The 12157-nt window shown below is 48.0% G+C and overlaps 1 protein-coding gene across 3 annotated transcripts in view; it reads right to left on the bottom strand.

Moving 5' to 3' along the window:
* Positions 1 to 12157, bottom strand: part of LOC139275687 (ATP-binding cassette sub-family G member 1) — a 69197-nt gene that overhangs the window by 23808 nt on the left and 33232 nt on the right. For all 3 annotated transcript variants that reach the window (XM_070892855.1, XM_070892857.1, XM_070892856.1), the window contains 5 exons: positions 10070 to 10120; positions 8794 to 8939; positions 7308 to 7431; positions 4339 to 4453; positions 3502 to 3650 (listed from right to left, as the gene is read on the bottom strand). In XM_070892855.1, the coding sequence (XP_070748956.1) occupies positions 3502 to 3650; positions 4339 to 4453; positions 7308 to 7431; positions 8794 to 8939; positions 10070 to 10120 (585 nt within the window). The remainder of the gene's footprint in view (positions 1 to 3501; positions 3651 to 4338; positions 4454 to 7307; positions 7432 to 8793; positions 8940 to 10069; positions 10121 to 12157) is intronic.

The raw sequence follows: 12157 nt of genomic DNA, 5'->3' as shown, positions 1-12157 counted from the left end.
CCATTTAAATTATAATTTGTATTTCTATTATTTCTGCCAAAGTGGATAACCTCATATTTTCCCACATTATACTCTATCTGCCAAATTGTTGCCCACTCACTTAGCCTGTCTATGTCCTTTTGCAGATTTTTTGTGTCCTCCTCACACATTGCTTTCCCACCCATCTTTGTATCATCAGCAAACTTGGCTACGTTACACTCAGTCCCTTCATCCAAGTCATTAATATAAATAGTTGAGGCCCCAGCACCGATCCCTGCTGCACCCCACTAGTTACTGTTTGCCAATCGGAAAATGACCCATTTATCCCGACTCTCTGTTTTCTGTTAGTTAGCCAATCCTCTATCAATGCTAATATATTACCCCCAACCCCGTGAACTTTTATCTTGTGCAATGACCTTTTATGTGGCACCTTATCGAATGCCTTCTGGAAATCCAAATACACCACATCCACTGGTTCCCCCTTATCCACCCTGCTCGTTACATCCTCAAAGAACTCCAGCAAATTTGTCAAACATGATTTCCCTTTCATAAAACCATGCTGACTCTGCTTGATTGAATCATGCTTTTCCAAATGTCCCGCTACTGCTTCCTGACAGAAGACAGTCAGCTGTGTTTGATTATTATTCCCCGCCGCACGATCCTTGGTTCCAAACCCTTCATTAGAAAGGGGACTGTTTGTCAAGACGAGGCAGGACCACGGCCCAGAAATAGCGCTCCCTTCCAGTCCCACCATCAAACAAGCCCAGGTCAAGTACAGAGATCGGGCTTGTGATTCAGTGTGGTGAAAAACTCTGTGAAATCAAACTCATTTCCATGCTTATCTCCAACGCTGTCTGAGTCCGACAACACCAACACACAGTTGGTTTCCAAGCAATAAAAATAAATCACTCGCCCCATGTGTAACATAGGCTGGTTATTATGTAAAGTTCCCTCTATTCTGCCCCAACAATGTGCCTTAGTCCCAGCGTCAGGACAGCTCCCTCTACTGAACAAGATATTTCACAATTATCACACCAGGTATCCTCTCTGTTTGGGACTGCAAATCAACGTGAGGTGGAGTGAAGTCAGGAGCAGTGTTACATTGTGGACTCATGCCCACTGGGAACTGGACCTAGCCTGCTCAAACTAGCTCACATAACACTCATGAGCAACAATGGGCTCTATTTTTATCAAATGATTCAATAGATTTGTCGGTCCTATAGATTTTCCCCTTGAGACGAACGGCTCAACATGTCGGGATTAGGTCCTTCCGCACCATAGTGCAGTTGACACCTTAGTATCCCAGCACGTTGTGCCATAGAAATATAGAAACATAAAAAATAGGTGTAGGAGTAGGCCTTTCGGCCCTTCGAGCCTGCACCACCATTCAATAAGATCATGGCTGATCATTCCCTCAGTACCCCTTTCCTGCTTTCTCTCCATACCCTTTGATCCCTTTAGCCGTAAGGGCCATATCTAACTCCCTCTTGAATATATCCAATGAACTGGCATCAACAAATCTCTGCGGCAGGGAATTCCACAGGTTAACAACTCTCTGAGTGAAGAAGTTTCTCCTCATCTCAGTCCTAAATGGCCGACCCCTTATCCTTAGACTGTGACCCCTGGTTCTGGACTTCCCCAACATCGGGAACATTCTTCCTGCATCTAACCTGTCTAAACCCGTCAGAATTTTATATGTTTCTATGAGATCCCCTCTCATCCTTCCAAACTGCAGTGAATACAGGCTCAGTCGATCCAGTCTCTCCTCATATGTCAGTCCTACCATCCCAGGAATCAGTTTGGTGAACCTTCGCTGCACTCCCTCAATAGCAAGAACGTCCTTCCTCAGATTAGGAGACCAAAACTGAACACAATATCCCAGGTGAGGCCTTACTAAGGCCCTGTACAACTGCAGTAAGACCTCCCTGCTCCTATACTCAAATCCTCTCGCTATGAAGGCCAACATACCATTTGCCTTCTTCACCACCTACTGTACCTGCATGCCAACTTTCAATGACTGATGTACCATGACGCCCAGGTCTCGTTGCACCTCTCCTTTTCCTAATCTGCCGCCATTCAGATAATATTCTACCTTCATGTTTTTCCCCAAAGTGGATAAACTCACATTTATCCACATTATACTGCATCTGCCATGCATTTTCCCACTCACCTAACCTGTCCAAATCACCCTGCAGCCTCTTAGCGTCCTCCTCACAGCTCACACCGCCACCCAGTTTAGTGTCATCTGCAAACTTGGAGATATTACATTCAATTCCTTTATCTAAATCATTGATGTATATTGTAAAGAGCTGGGGTCCCAGCACTGAACCCTGCGCACTCCACTAGTCACTGCCTGCCATTCTGAAAATAACCCATTTATCCCGACTCTCTGCTTCCTGTCTGCCAACCAGTTCTCTATCCACGTCAGTACATTACCCCAAATACCAGGTGCTTTAATTTTGCACACCAATCTCTTGTGTGGGACCTTGTCAAAAGCCTTTTGAAAGTCCAAATACATCACATCCGCTGTCCACTCTACTAGTTGCGTCCTCAAAAAATTCTAGAAGATTTGTCAAGCATGATTTCCCCTTCATAAATCCATGCTGACTTGGACCGATCCTGTCACTGCTTTCCAAATGAGCTGCTATTTCATCTTTAATAATTGATTCCAACATTTTCCCCACTACTGATGTCAGGCTAATGGGTCTATAATTACCCGTTTTCTCTCCCTCCTTTTTTAAAAAGTAGTGTTACATTAGCTACCCTCCAGTCCATAGGAACTGATCCAGAGTTGATAGACTGTTGGAAAATGATCCCCAATGCATCAACTATTTCTAGGGCCACTTCCTTAAGTACTCTGGGATGCAGACTATCAGGCCCCGGGGATTTATCGGCCTTCAATCCCATCAATTTCCCTAACACAATTTCCAGCCTAATAAGGATTTCCTTCAGTTCCTCCTTCTCACTGGACCCTCAGTCCTCTGGTATTTCCGGAAGGTTTTTTGTGTCTTCCTTCGTGAAGACAGAACCAAAGTATTGGTTCAACTGGTCTGCCATTTCTTTGTTCCTCATTATAAATTCACCTGAATCTGACTGCAAGGGACCTACGTTTGTCTTCACTAATCTTTTTCTCTTCACGTATCTATAGAAGCTTTTGCAGTCAGCTTTTATGTTCCCAGCAAATCTTCCTCTCATACTCTATTTTCCCCCTCTTAATTAAACCCTTTGTCCTCCTCTGCTGAATTATAAAATTCTCCCAGTCCTCAGGTTTGCCATTGGGGCATCACAGGTACAAGTTACACAGAAACGTCATTACCGTGGGGAGGATGGGCGTCTCCATCTACCTCATACTGATAAGCAATACTGATAAGGGTCCAGGAACAGGGCAACAAATAATTGAAGGTTACGTGACTGAGGGTTTGGGGCCAGGGTGGGGGTGGGGGAGGTCGTGAGGAGACCAAAATACTGAATGTAATGAAACCTTTCTAGTAATAGATACTTCAGTATTGGGGGCAAGCTTACCTCGACAGACGGCCGGTGCCAGAGGAAAGGGTTCAGTTCCTTCTCTCCATTGTCATGTGGCTTGCAGTCGGAATCGCACTTGCCATCGTGAACTGCTTTCGCCAGCCTGGGGTTCTGCTCCCCGTATTCGCCTGACGCGATCTCCATCACTATGGAAACAAGCGTGATGCATTAGCATGTGACATCATCTCATCTCACGCGAGAGAGCCGACAATGCTTGCAGCTCCTACAGTGGTGAAGCGGCAGCTGACCATTGCCGGGAAGCTCAGTTATTTTTTTTGGGTGGTTAAATTCTTCCTGATAATAATTTGAATGAAGAAAAACAGAGAATACCAAGTGGGATTTGTTTCCTACGTCTGGCTCAGCTGGGTTTTCCCTCCCTCCGACCATGATCCTTGTTAACACGAGGGTCCTTATAATTACTGAGAGGTGGGGAGGGTGCAGGGAAGGCCACCATCAGCCCGAGAACCTGGCCAGGCCGGGCTGAGGGACAGAGCCTCATTGACATTTCTTTCTTCCGTTTGCCGCCTGGCAGCCGGCCAAATGGACAGCTTGGCTGGAGACCAGGAGAAAACACCAGCGGCAGGAGGCCGCAGCCGGAGACACGGCAACTGGGAGGGCAAAGAGGCCGTGAGCGGGAGGGCGGAGAGACAGAGAGAGGCTGGGATCGGGAGAGGATGAGAGGATGTGATCGGGACTGGTGGGGGTGAGGGGTGGTGCTTGGGGGGGGGGGGGGGGGGGCGGCTGGAGATCGGGGCTGGGGGGAGGGGATGGAGATCGGGGCTGGGGGGAGGGCGACTGTTTCGAAGAAAAGCTGTGTGCAATATCAGTTCATACCAAAGTCGGCGGGGTTGTGGTAGGTCGGACAGTGCAGACCAAGCTCCTTGAGATATGAGACGAGACTACCAACATTTCCACGGTAGATGCATTGCCCCTGGCTTAGGACGTAGAGCTGGATAAAAACAACAGGAGAACAATACATGAATAACAGGCATTCCCAACACTGCCAAGTCTCAGTCACTGGGGCTGACCATTACTCACCTTGGGTTCAAAACTGCAGCCTGTTTTGTTCCGCCTCTCTCTATCGATCTTAAATGGGTTTGCAATCTGTGTTGTCTTTGCTGCTCATGAATCTCTTGCAATTCTCCACCCGTTGACAGCTCTGTCCCAGTAACCCATGGACAGCATGTAATCAATACACCGACATGCCCCTATCCATTGCAGGCCAATGGATGCAAGCTTCTCAGCCGCGATCTTCCTCCAGCTACCACATGACCTCAGCAGAAATCAGATGGTGCGTTCTTTGCACGCGTCCATCGTGACCTCCGCTAGACTTCGCTAGGTTCAACCAATTGTCATGTGCCGGGCAGTTCTGAAATCAGCGCTTGCCCAAATATCGAGGCGGGGACGTGGGGGGCGGAAGATTGCGGGAGGATGTTTGGAGGGCAGTTTGTTTGCACTGCCATTGGCCTTAAAGACCAGTAGCAGAATAAATTCAGAGAGTAATTCTGGGCTGGCAGCAGCTGTCCGAAAAGACAGCCAAATGGCCTCCAGCTCCAACAGTGTGCAGAGGAAAGTGCTTGATCTCCCCGTGCAGACCCTGCAACATGAAGGCACCATCCCATAACTCCAACCATCCAGTTACCAAGGGTGGTCTTCAGAGCAGGATTCCACCCAGCGAAACCCCTATAAAAGGACTCAAGGCGTTGCACAATCATTCACCAAGGATGTAAATGCTCCCGCCCACTGTGCTTTCCATTTAATGCTCTCCCTAATGCCCCAGACGCCGGGACACAAAGGCCTCGCTCTTACTCTAACTCATTTTTTCCCGGGTCCTCAATCCTGTGGAGATCCTTCCCTCCCTCAGCCTTCCCTTACTTTCTATGACCCACGGGCATTTTAAACCCAATCCTGAGATCCAATCTCTGATTTACCCGATCTTCAAGTCTCCTCCACTCTTCTCAAACCCTTCGGCTGTCCTGGAACAATGGTTCTTCATCGAGCTTCCCACATTACAACAGTGACTACACTCCAAAAGTACGTTGGCTGTAAAGCGCTTTGAGCCATCTGGTGGTCGTGAAAGGCACTATAGAAATGCAAGTCTTTCTTTTCTCCTCAATTAAGGAGAAGCTGGCGCCCGACTGGCCTGGACGTTTGCCCGTTGTCATTGACGTGGCTACTGTTCTGAAGCATAACTTATTCCAATGAGACACAGACAATAGTGCTACTATAGGCTTCAGCAGGTCGCAGCCAAGGGGTAGGCACCACCTGCAAAACCAGCATGAATCCCCTTTCGCTGGCACCATCCCTGGCACTGAATCAGGGAATCAAGCCAGGAACTGCATCTAAAGCAAATGTACTTAGCTCATCAAATTCACCCCTTGCTCTCCTGTCAGAAAAGATGGTGAGTCAGCAAGCAGTGTCTGCGGGGAACAGGACTGCAGCGGCAGAGGTTTCTTTCGGGTGAGTGTGGTACGTCATGTGCTTGTGTAAGGCGGCACCTGTCTCTCTCCCTCTGGAAAGGTTCCTAGTTCTCCAGCCGATCTGTTCAACTTTGGCGGGCAATGGTGAACCTAACTTGTAGTAATACACACGGTCATCCCGGCACCTTAGTGTGATGCAGAAATTACTGGCATCTGCGCATAGAGTCAGCCCATGGACGGGTACAGCAAAGCAGAGTCTTGGGCTGCACCGGGGCCTTGCAGAGTGTGGTGGGTTTGTGATTTTCGGCCGAGGCAAGCAAACGGCAAGTGATTCCGCACAGGCGTGGAGACAAAGTCACTTTCCTCATCAAGCAAGATCACAGGCTGGGATTGTTCGCCTTCCAGCAGAGATGGCTGAGGGGAGATGTAATCGATGTGTTCAAATTTATGAAGGGTGATGATTGGATAGAGAGAGACTGTTTCCACCGGCAGGAGGCTTGGTAAACAGAGGGCCCGATTTAAGATCATTGGCAAAACAACCAGCTGGAAGCTGAAGAGGAATATTTTTATGCAGTGAGTTGTTATGATCTGGAATGCATTTCCTTAAAGGGTGATAGAAGCAGAATCGATAGTAGTCAGCCAGGATTCCTCCAGTGATTCCTACTGAATGCGTACGTTTCGGTGTGGAGTTAAGGACAGGCCCATACAGTCAAAAAGCTTGTTACATAGGATTACACAGTATATACGGCACAGAAACAGGCCATTCGGCCCAACCAGTCCATGCCGGTGTTTATGCTCCACTCGAGCCTCCTCCTGTCTTTCCTCATCTAAATCTATCAGCATAACCCTCTATTCCCTTCTCCCTCATATGCTTGTCTAGCCTCTGCTTAAATGCATCGAAACTATTCGCTTCAACCACTCCCCATGGTAGCAAGTTCCACATTCCCACCACTCTTTGGGTAAAAATGTTTCTTCTGAATTCCCTTTTTGATTTCTTGGTGACTATCTTATATTGATGGCCTCTAGTTATGCTCTTCCCCACAAGTGGAAACATTCTCTCTGTATCCACTCTGTCAAAACCTTTCATCATTTTAAAGACCTCTATTAGGTCACCCTTCTTTTCTCACTCAAGGCCAGGGGTCTCATACGAAGAAAGACCACCTTGCCAAACACTGACCGTAGCCCGAATCAGCGCCTTCAAGGCAGGAGTTGAGAAAATTGGAGGAAGAGAGAAAAATAACATCACTTCTCGAGTGTTTCACCATAAATTGGAGGAGCAGCACTGCACGCGACATTGGTGAACGGCAATCAGTCACAGAAAATGCTGAGGTAAAACCAGTGGAATTCCTCTGTTAAATAAGGAAGAGAAAGTACATTCCTTACCTTGTCAAACAGCTCGAAAAGCTTGGCACTGGGCTGGTGTATGGTGCAGATGACGGTTCTCCCACCCTGAGCCAAGGATTTCATCTGAGAGACTACCTGGAAACAGGATGAACTGTCCAGGCCACTGCAGGCAAAAGAATGGATGATGAAATCAGGCAAGTGGAAAGTTAAAGATTAGACTATCTTTCTGAAAGAATAACTTGCAGTGGCCCAGTGGGAAATTCCAGGCACAAACCTGGATCCCAGGGGGCCGAAATTCAGGCCCGCCAGAAAGCTGTCACACTTACCGTGTTTTAAGTGCTTTTACCGCCATCTCGGAAGAGGTCGACTCTTGATCGATATTCAGATCTTTGTCTTTTTTTTTTTCGAGCAGACCGGAATCGGTTATAATGCGGCGGTAAGTACTGGTGAGGGGCGGGAGTGGAGGCTGGGCAGATTCTCCGCCGCTGTCACCTTAGGATCGGCCACCGGGCCACCAGGGAGGGTTTCAGCCCCCCCCAGCGGCCTGGCACCCAAGAGGGGGGGGGGGGGTGCCCAACCGAACATGGGGGCACAATAGTCCGGCCCACATGGAAGTCGGCCGGCAAAAAAAAACATAAAATGGTGGCGGCGGCACTGGGCCCTTTAATGGGTGCCGCACAGCCAGGGCTCACGGAGAGAATACACGGTGCAAAGTCAGAAAAGGCTGTCGGGGCACCGTTCAGCAGGCATTAGATTTTTCTGGCCTGAACATCGATGGAGGTGGGAGGTCCCGGTAATGTGGCACCGATGACATGCTTACGGCAGCGATGGGGCGGAAGTGCGGACTACCAGAAACCACCCCACCCCCGCTCAATTTGGCTTGCGGCGGCCATTCGACCAGAAATCGTCGGCCATTGGATTCCACCGCCTGGCCACCACATTCTGCCGGTAACGGGCCTGAATTTCGGCCCCCAGCACTCTGGGACTTCAGGAATATGTCGAACAAGTTTGCTCTGAGTATGTCTATAAGGAGTCTCACCTTCGTATCAATAACTCCAAGTAATTAATGTGGTTACTCATTCTGCTACATTTAGCCCTTTACTTTAGAAAAGAAAGAATTAGCATTTTTATATTATCGCATCTCTCAGGAGATCCTAAAGCACTTTGCACCCAAGTGAATTGTTAATCACCGCTGCCATTTTACATACTACAGATAGCAATGAAATGAATGACCAGTTAGCCAACTTCTTTTGGTAATGTCGGCCACTGGGAAGAATACTGGCCACTGGGAGATGTGCCATACAGCTCAAAGCGCTTCTCCACATCAACGTCTACCAACTCCTTTCAAGGTTGTGCTCGGACCATAGCCCGGATTTTCCCAATTGGTGTTAATGCAATGGCTGCCGTATAACGGCGGTCTGAAAACGTAGCCCATTTCTCCACCACACCCCACACCCCACACTCTATAAACTGTATTGACTCCCCTGGCGCTGGTGTTCACACTGTAGAAAAAAAACAAAGATACCTGGTTGGCTCGTCGAAAAACATGACTGGAGGGTTGTTGACCAGCTCCAGGGCGATGGCGAGACGTTTTCGCTGGCCTCCAGAGAGGCTGCCGGTCCGAGTGTTAGCACATTCCAGCAGGCCAAGAGCGGTCAGAATCTCCTTCACCTGTCAACAACAGATGTGATATCACAAGAGGTCAGCTAACGGGGGGGCAGCTGTTTGCTGTCATACAATCATAGAAATCTACAGCACGGAAGGAGGCCATTTCGGCCCATCGTGTCCGCGCTGTCCGACCAAGAGCTATCCAGCCTAATCCCACTTTCCAGCTCTTGGTCCGAAACCCTGTAGGTTATTGCACTTCAAGTGCACATCCAAGTACTTTTTAAATGCGATGAGGGTTTCAGCCTCTACCACCCTTTCAGGCAGTGAGTTCCAGACCCCCACCACCCGTTTACACCCGTCTTTAATGCCACTTCTGAAAACAAGATCACAAGGTAAACACGGATGAGGAAGGCCAGTCATAGCTTATCCATCCAGATGGTGCACGAGGGAGAACTTCCTGACAAACTGAGAATTTGGGTAAAAAAAAATAATTTAATGAACATTTTGAATAATCTATCATAGAATTACGTAGCATGTCCGGCACAGAAACAGGCCATTCAGGCCCACCTGGCCCATGTCAATGTTTATGCTCCACACGAGCCTCCTTCACACCACTCTTTATCTAACCCAATCAGCAAGACCTTCTATTGCTCATGTGTTTATCTAGCTTCTCTTTAAATGTATCTATGCTAGTCGCCTCAACTACTCTTTGTGGTAGCAAGTTCCACATTCTTATCACTCTCTGGTTAAATAAGTTTTTCCTGAATTCCCTATTAGAGTCTACCTTATAGTGATGGCCTCTAGTTTTGGACTCACGACAGGTGGAAACATCTCTACGTGTACCCAACCAAATCCTTTCATAATCATAAAGACCTCTATCAGGTCACCCCTCAGCTTTTTCTTTTCTGCAGAATAGAGCCATAAGCCTGTTCAATCTTTCCTGATTGGTATAACACAAGGGTGTTCAGAATGTGGCAGACTGCTAGACTGACGTGGTGTACTACAGGGATCAGCTGTGATCAGCCGAATGTCCTCTCCTCATCCTTGACACTTTCCTTCTGTCCTTGCACTGTCTCAGCACTGCTGCTCTATTGGAAGGTTTACGATGTGTCCTATGCAAGGTCATCAAACTAACAAAAAGAATCAACAAAAACACTCAGAGGACCTGCCTCAAAATCTCAAACAGGACTCACCATTTCTTTTCGACCTTCGTCTTTCTCCTGGAGCTTCAGGTTGGCTGAGACCTGAAACAGAACACGCACAAAATTACAGTAAGACTCAGATCAGCATCTGTGAAGAGCAGTACCGAGCCAGCGGACTGAAGCTATACTTTAGTGGGTGCAAACTCAACCCAGTAGAAGACAGCCTCCTGACGGGACCTCGCAGAGCTTGGCATTAGTCTGCTCAAATGGAACCTAACACCCGAGTTGTACTGTCACCTTGCGCATCAATCCGCACCAGATTCCTATCCACATCAATGTGAAAGTGGCAGTATAACTGCAGTCTTAGACTCAATATTTTATAAAGCAGAAAATGGAACATAAGAACATAAGAAATAGGAGCAGGAGTAGGCCACCTGGCCCCTTGAGCCTGCTCCGCCATTTAATAAGATCATGGCTGATCTGATCATGGGCTCAGCTCCACTTCCCTGCCCACTCCCCATAACCCTTTATTCCCTCAAAAATCTGTCTATCTCCGCCTTAAATATATTCAAAGACCCAGTGTCCACAACTCTCTGGAGCAGAGAATTCCATAGATTTAAAACCCTCTGGGAGAAGAAATTCCTCCTCATCTCAGTTTTAAATGGGCGGCCCCTTATTCTGAGACAATGTCCCCTAGTTTTAGTTTCCCCTGTGAGTAGGAAATATCCTCTCTGCATCCACCTTGTCAAGCCCCCTCATTATCTTATATGTTTCGATAAGATCACCTCTCATTCTTCTGAACTCCAATGAGTATAGGCCCAACCTATCTTCATAAGTCAACCCCCTCATCTCTGAATGGACCTTCTCTGAACAGTCTCCAATGAAGGACTGAGACTCAGCAAAAACTTGCATTTATATAGCACCTTTAATAGAGAGAAATGTCCCACAGCTGCCTCAGGGAAAACCAATATTGCAGAATGGGCCTGAAACAGGCGTTAGATCCCTTATTTGCATATGCAAATAGCCTAGCACCTGCTTCTGGCGTGGGTAAAGCACGCCTCTCATTTGTCCTTTCCCGATATGTCGGCCGGCGCACTTCCGCTCCGAAGTGCGCACACGCTTTCTGCCGGCCATTTTAGGGCCTGTCGGGTTCCATTTGAGCACTATGCGGCCCAATTTTAACCCCAGAGAAACTATATCCTCTGGTGGGGAATCCAGAACATGGAGGCATAGACTTAAAATTAGAGCACGGCTGTTTAGGAGCGAAATCAAGGAGCACTTTTTGAGACAAAGGGCAGTGGAAATATGGAACTTGTTCCCTCAAAAGACTGTGGATGCTGGGAGATAATTGATGTTTTTCAAGACTGGTGTGGATAGATTGTTGTTCGGGAAGGGTATTGAGGGATATAAAACAAAGGTTTGAAGTACAGATCAGCCATGAGCTAACTGGATAGTGGAACAGGCTTGAGGGGCTGAGTGGTCTCCTTCTGCTCCTATGTTCCTATGTGCAGCTTTCAGCCTTGGTAGCATCCTGCACTTTGACCTAATTTTCTCAATTAAAATAAAAGAACATTCAACAGACTCTGCGACAGCAATCAAAAATTACAATTCCATAGCCATTGGGGAGCAGCAGAGTAAGGCCTAGGCACCAGGGGAGTGCGGAGATGCAAAATAACGGGGGGAATCTAAACAATGGGGAGAGCAGGCTCAACTGAGGTATCTTTCCTCATTCTGACCTTCCTCTGCTCTTAGATGGAGCAAGGAACTACATGTTTTCAAACCCTTCCATATTCTCACCCCTTCCTATCTCTGTAACCCCCTCCAGCCCCTACACCTCTCCCTATCTCTGTAACCTCCTCTAGCCCCTACACCCCTCCCTATATCTGTAACCTCCTCCAGCCCCTACATCCCTCCCTATACCTGTAACCTCCTCCAGCCCCTACACCTCTCCCTATATCTGTAACCCCCTCCAGCCCCTACACCCCTCCCTATCTCTGTAACCCCCTCCAGCCCCTACACCCCTCCCTATATCTGTAACCTCCTCCAGCCCCTACACCCCTCCCTATATCTGTAACCTCCTCCAGCCCCTACATCCCTCCCTATACCTGTAACCTCCTCCAGCCCCTACACCTCTCCCTA

Source organism: Pristiophorus japonicus, chromosome 11 (assembly GCF_044704955.1).
Source record: "Pristiophorus japonicus isolate sPriJap1 chromosome 11, sPriJap1.hap1, whole genome shotgun sequence".
Lineage (NCBI taxonomy): Eukaryota > Metazoa > Chordata > Chondrichthyes > Pristiophoridae > Pristiophorus > Pristiophorus japonicus.
Note: the sequence above shows the minus strand (reverse complement) of the source record. Positions and strands in the feature narration are given on the sequence as shown.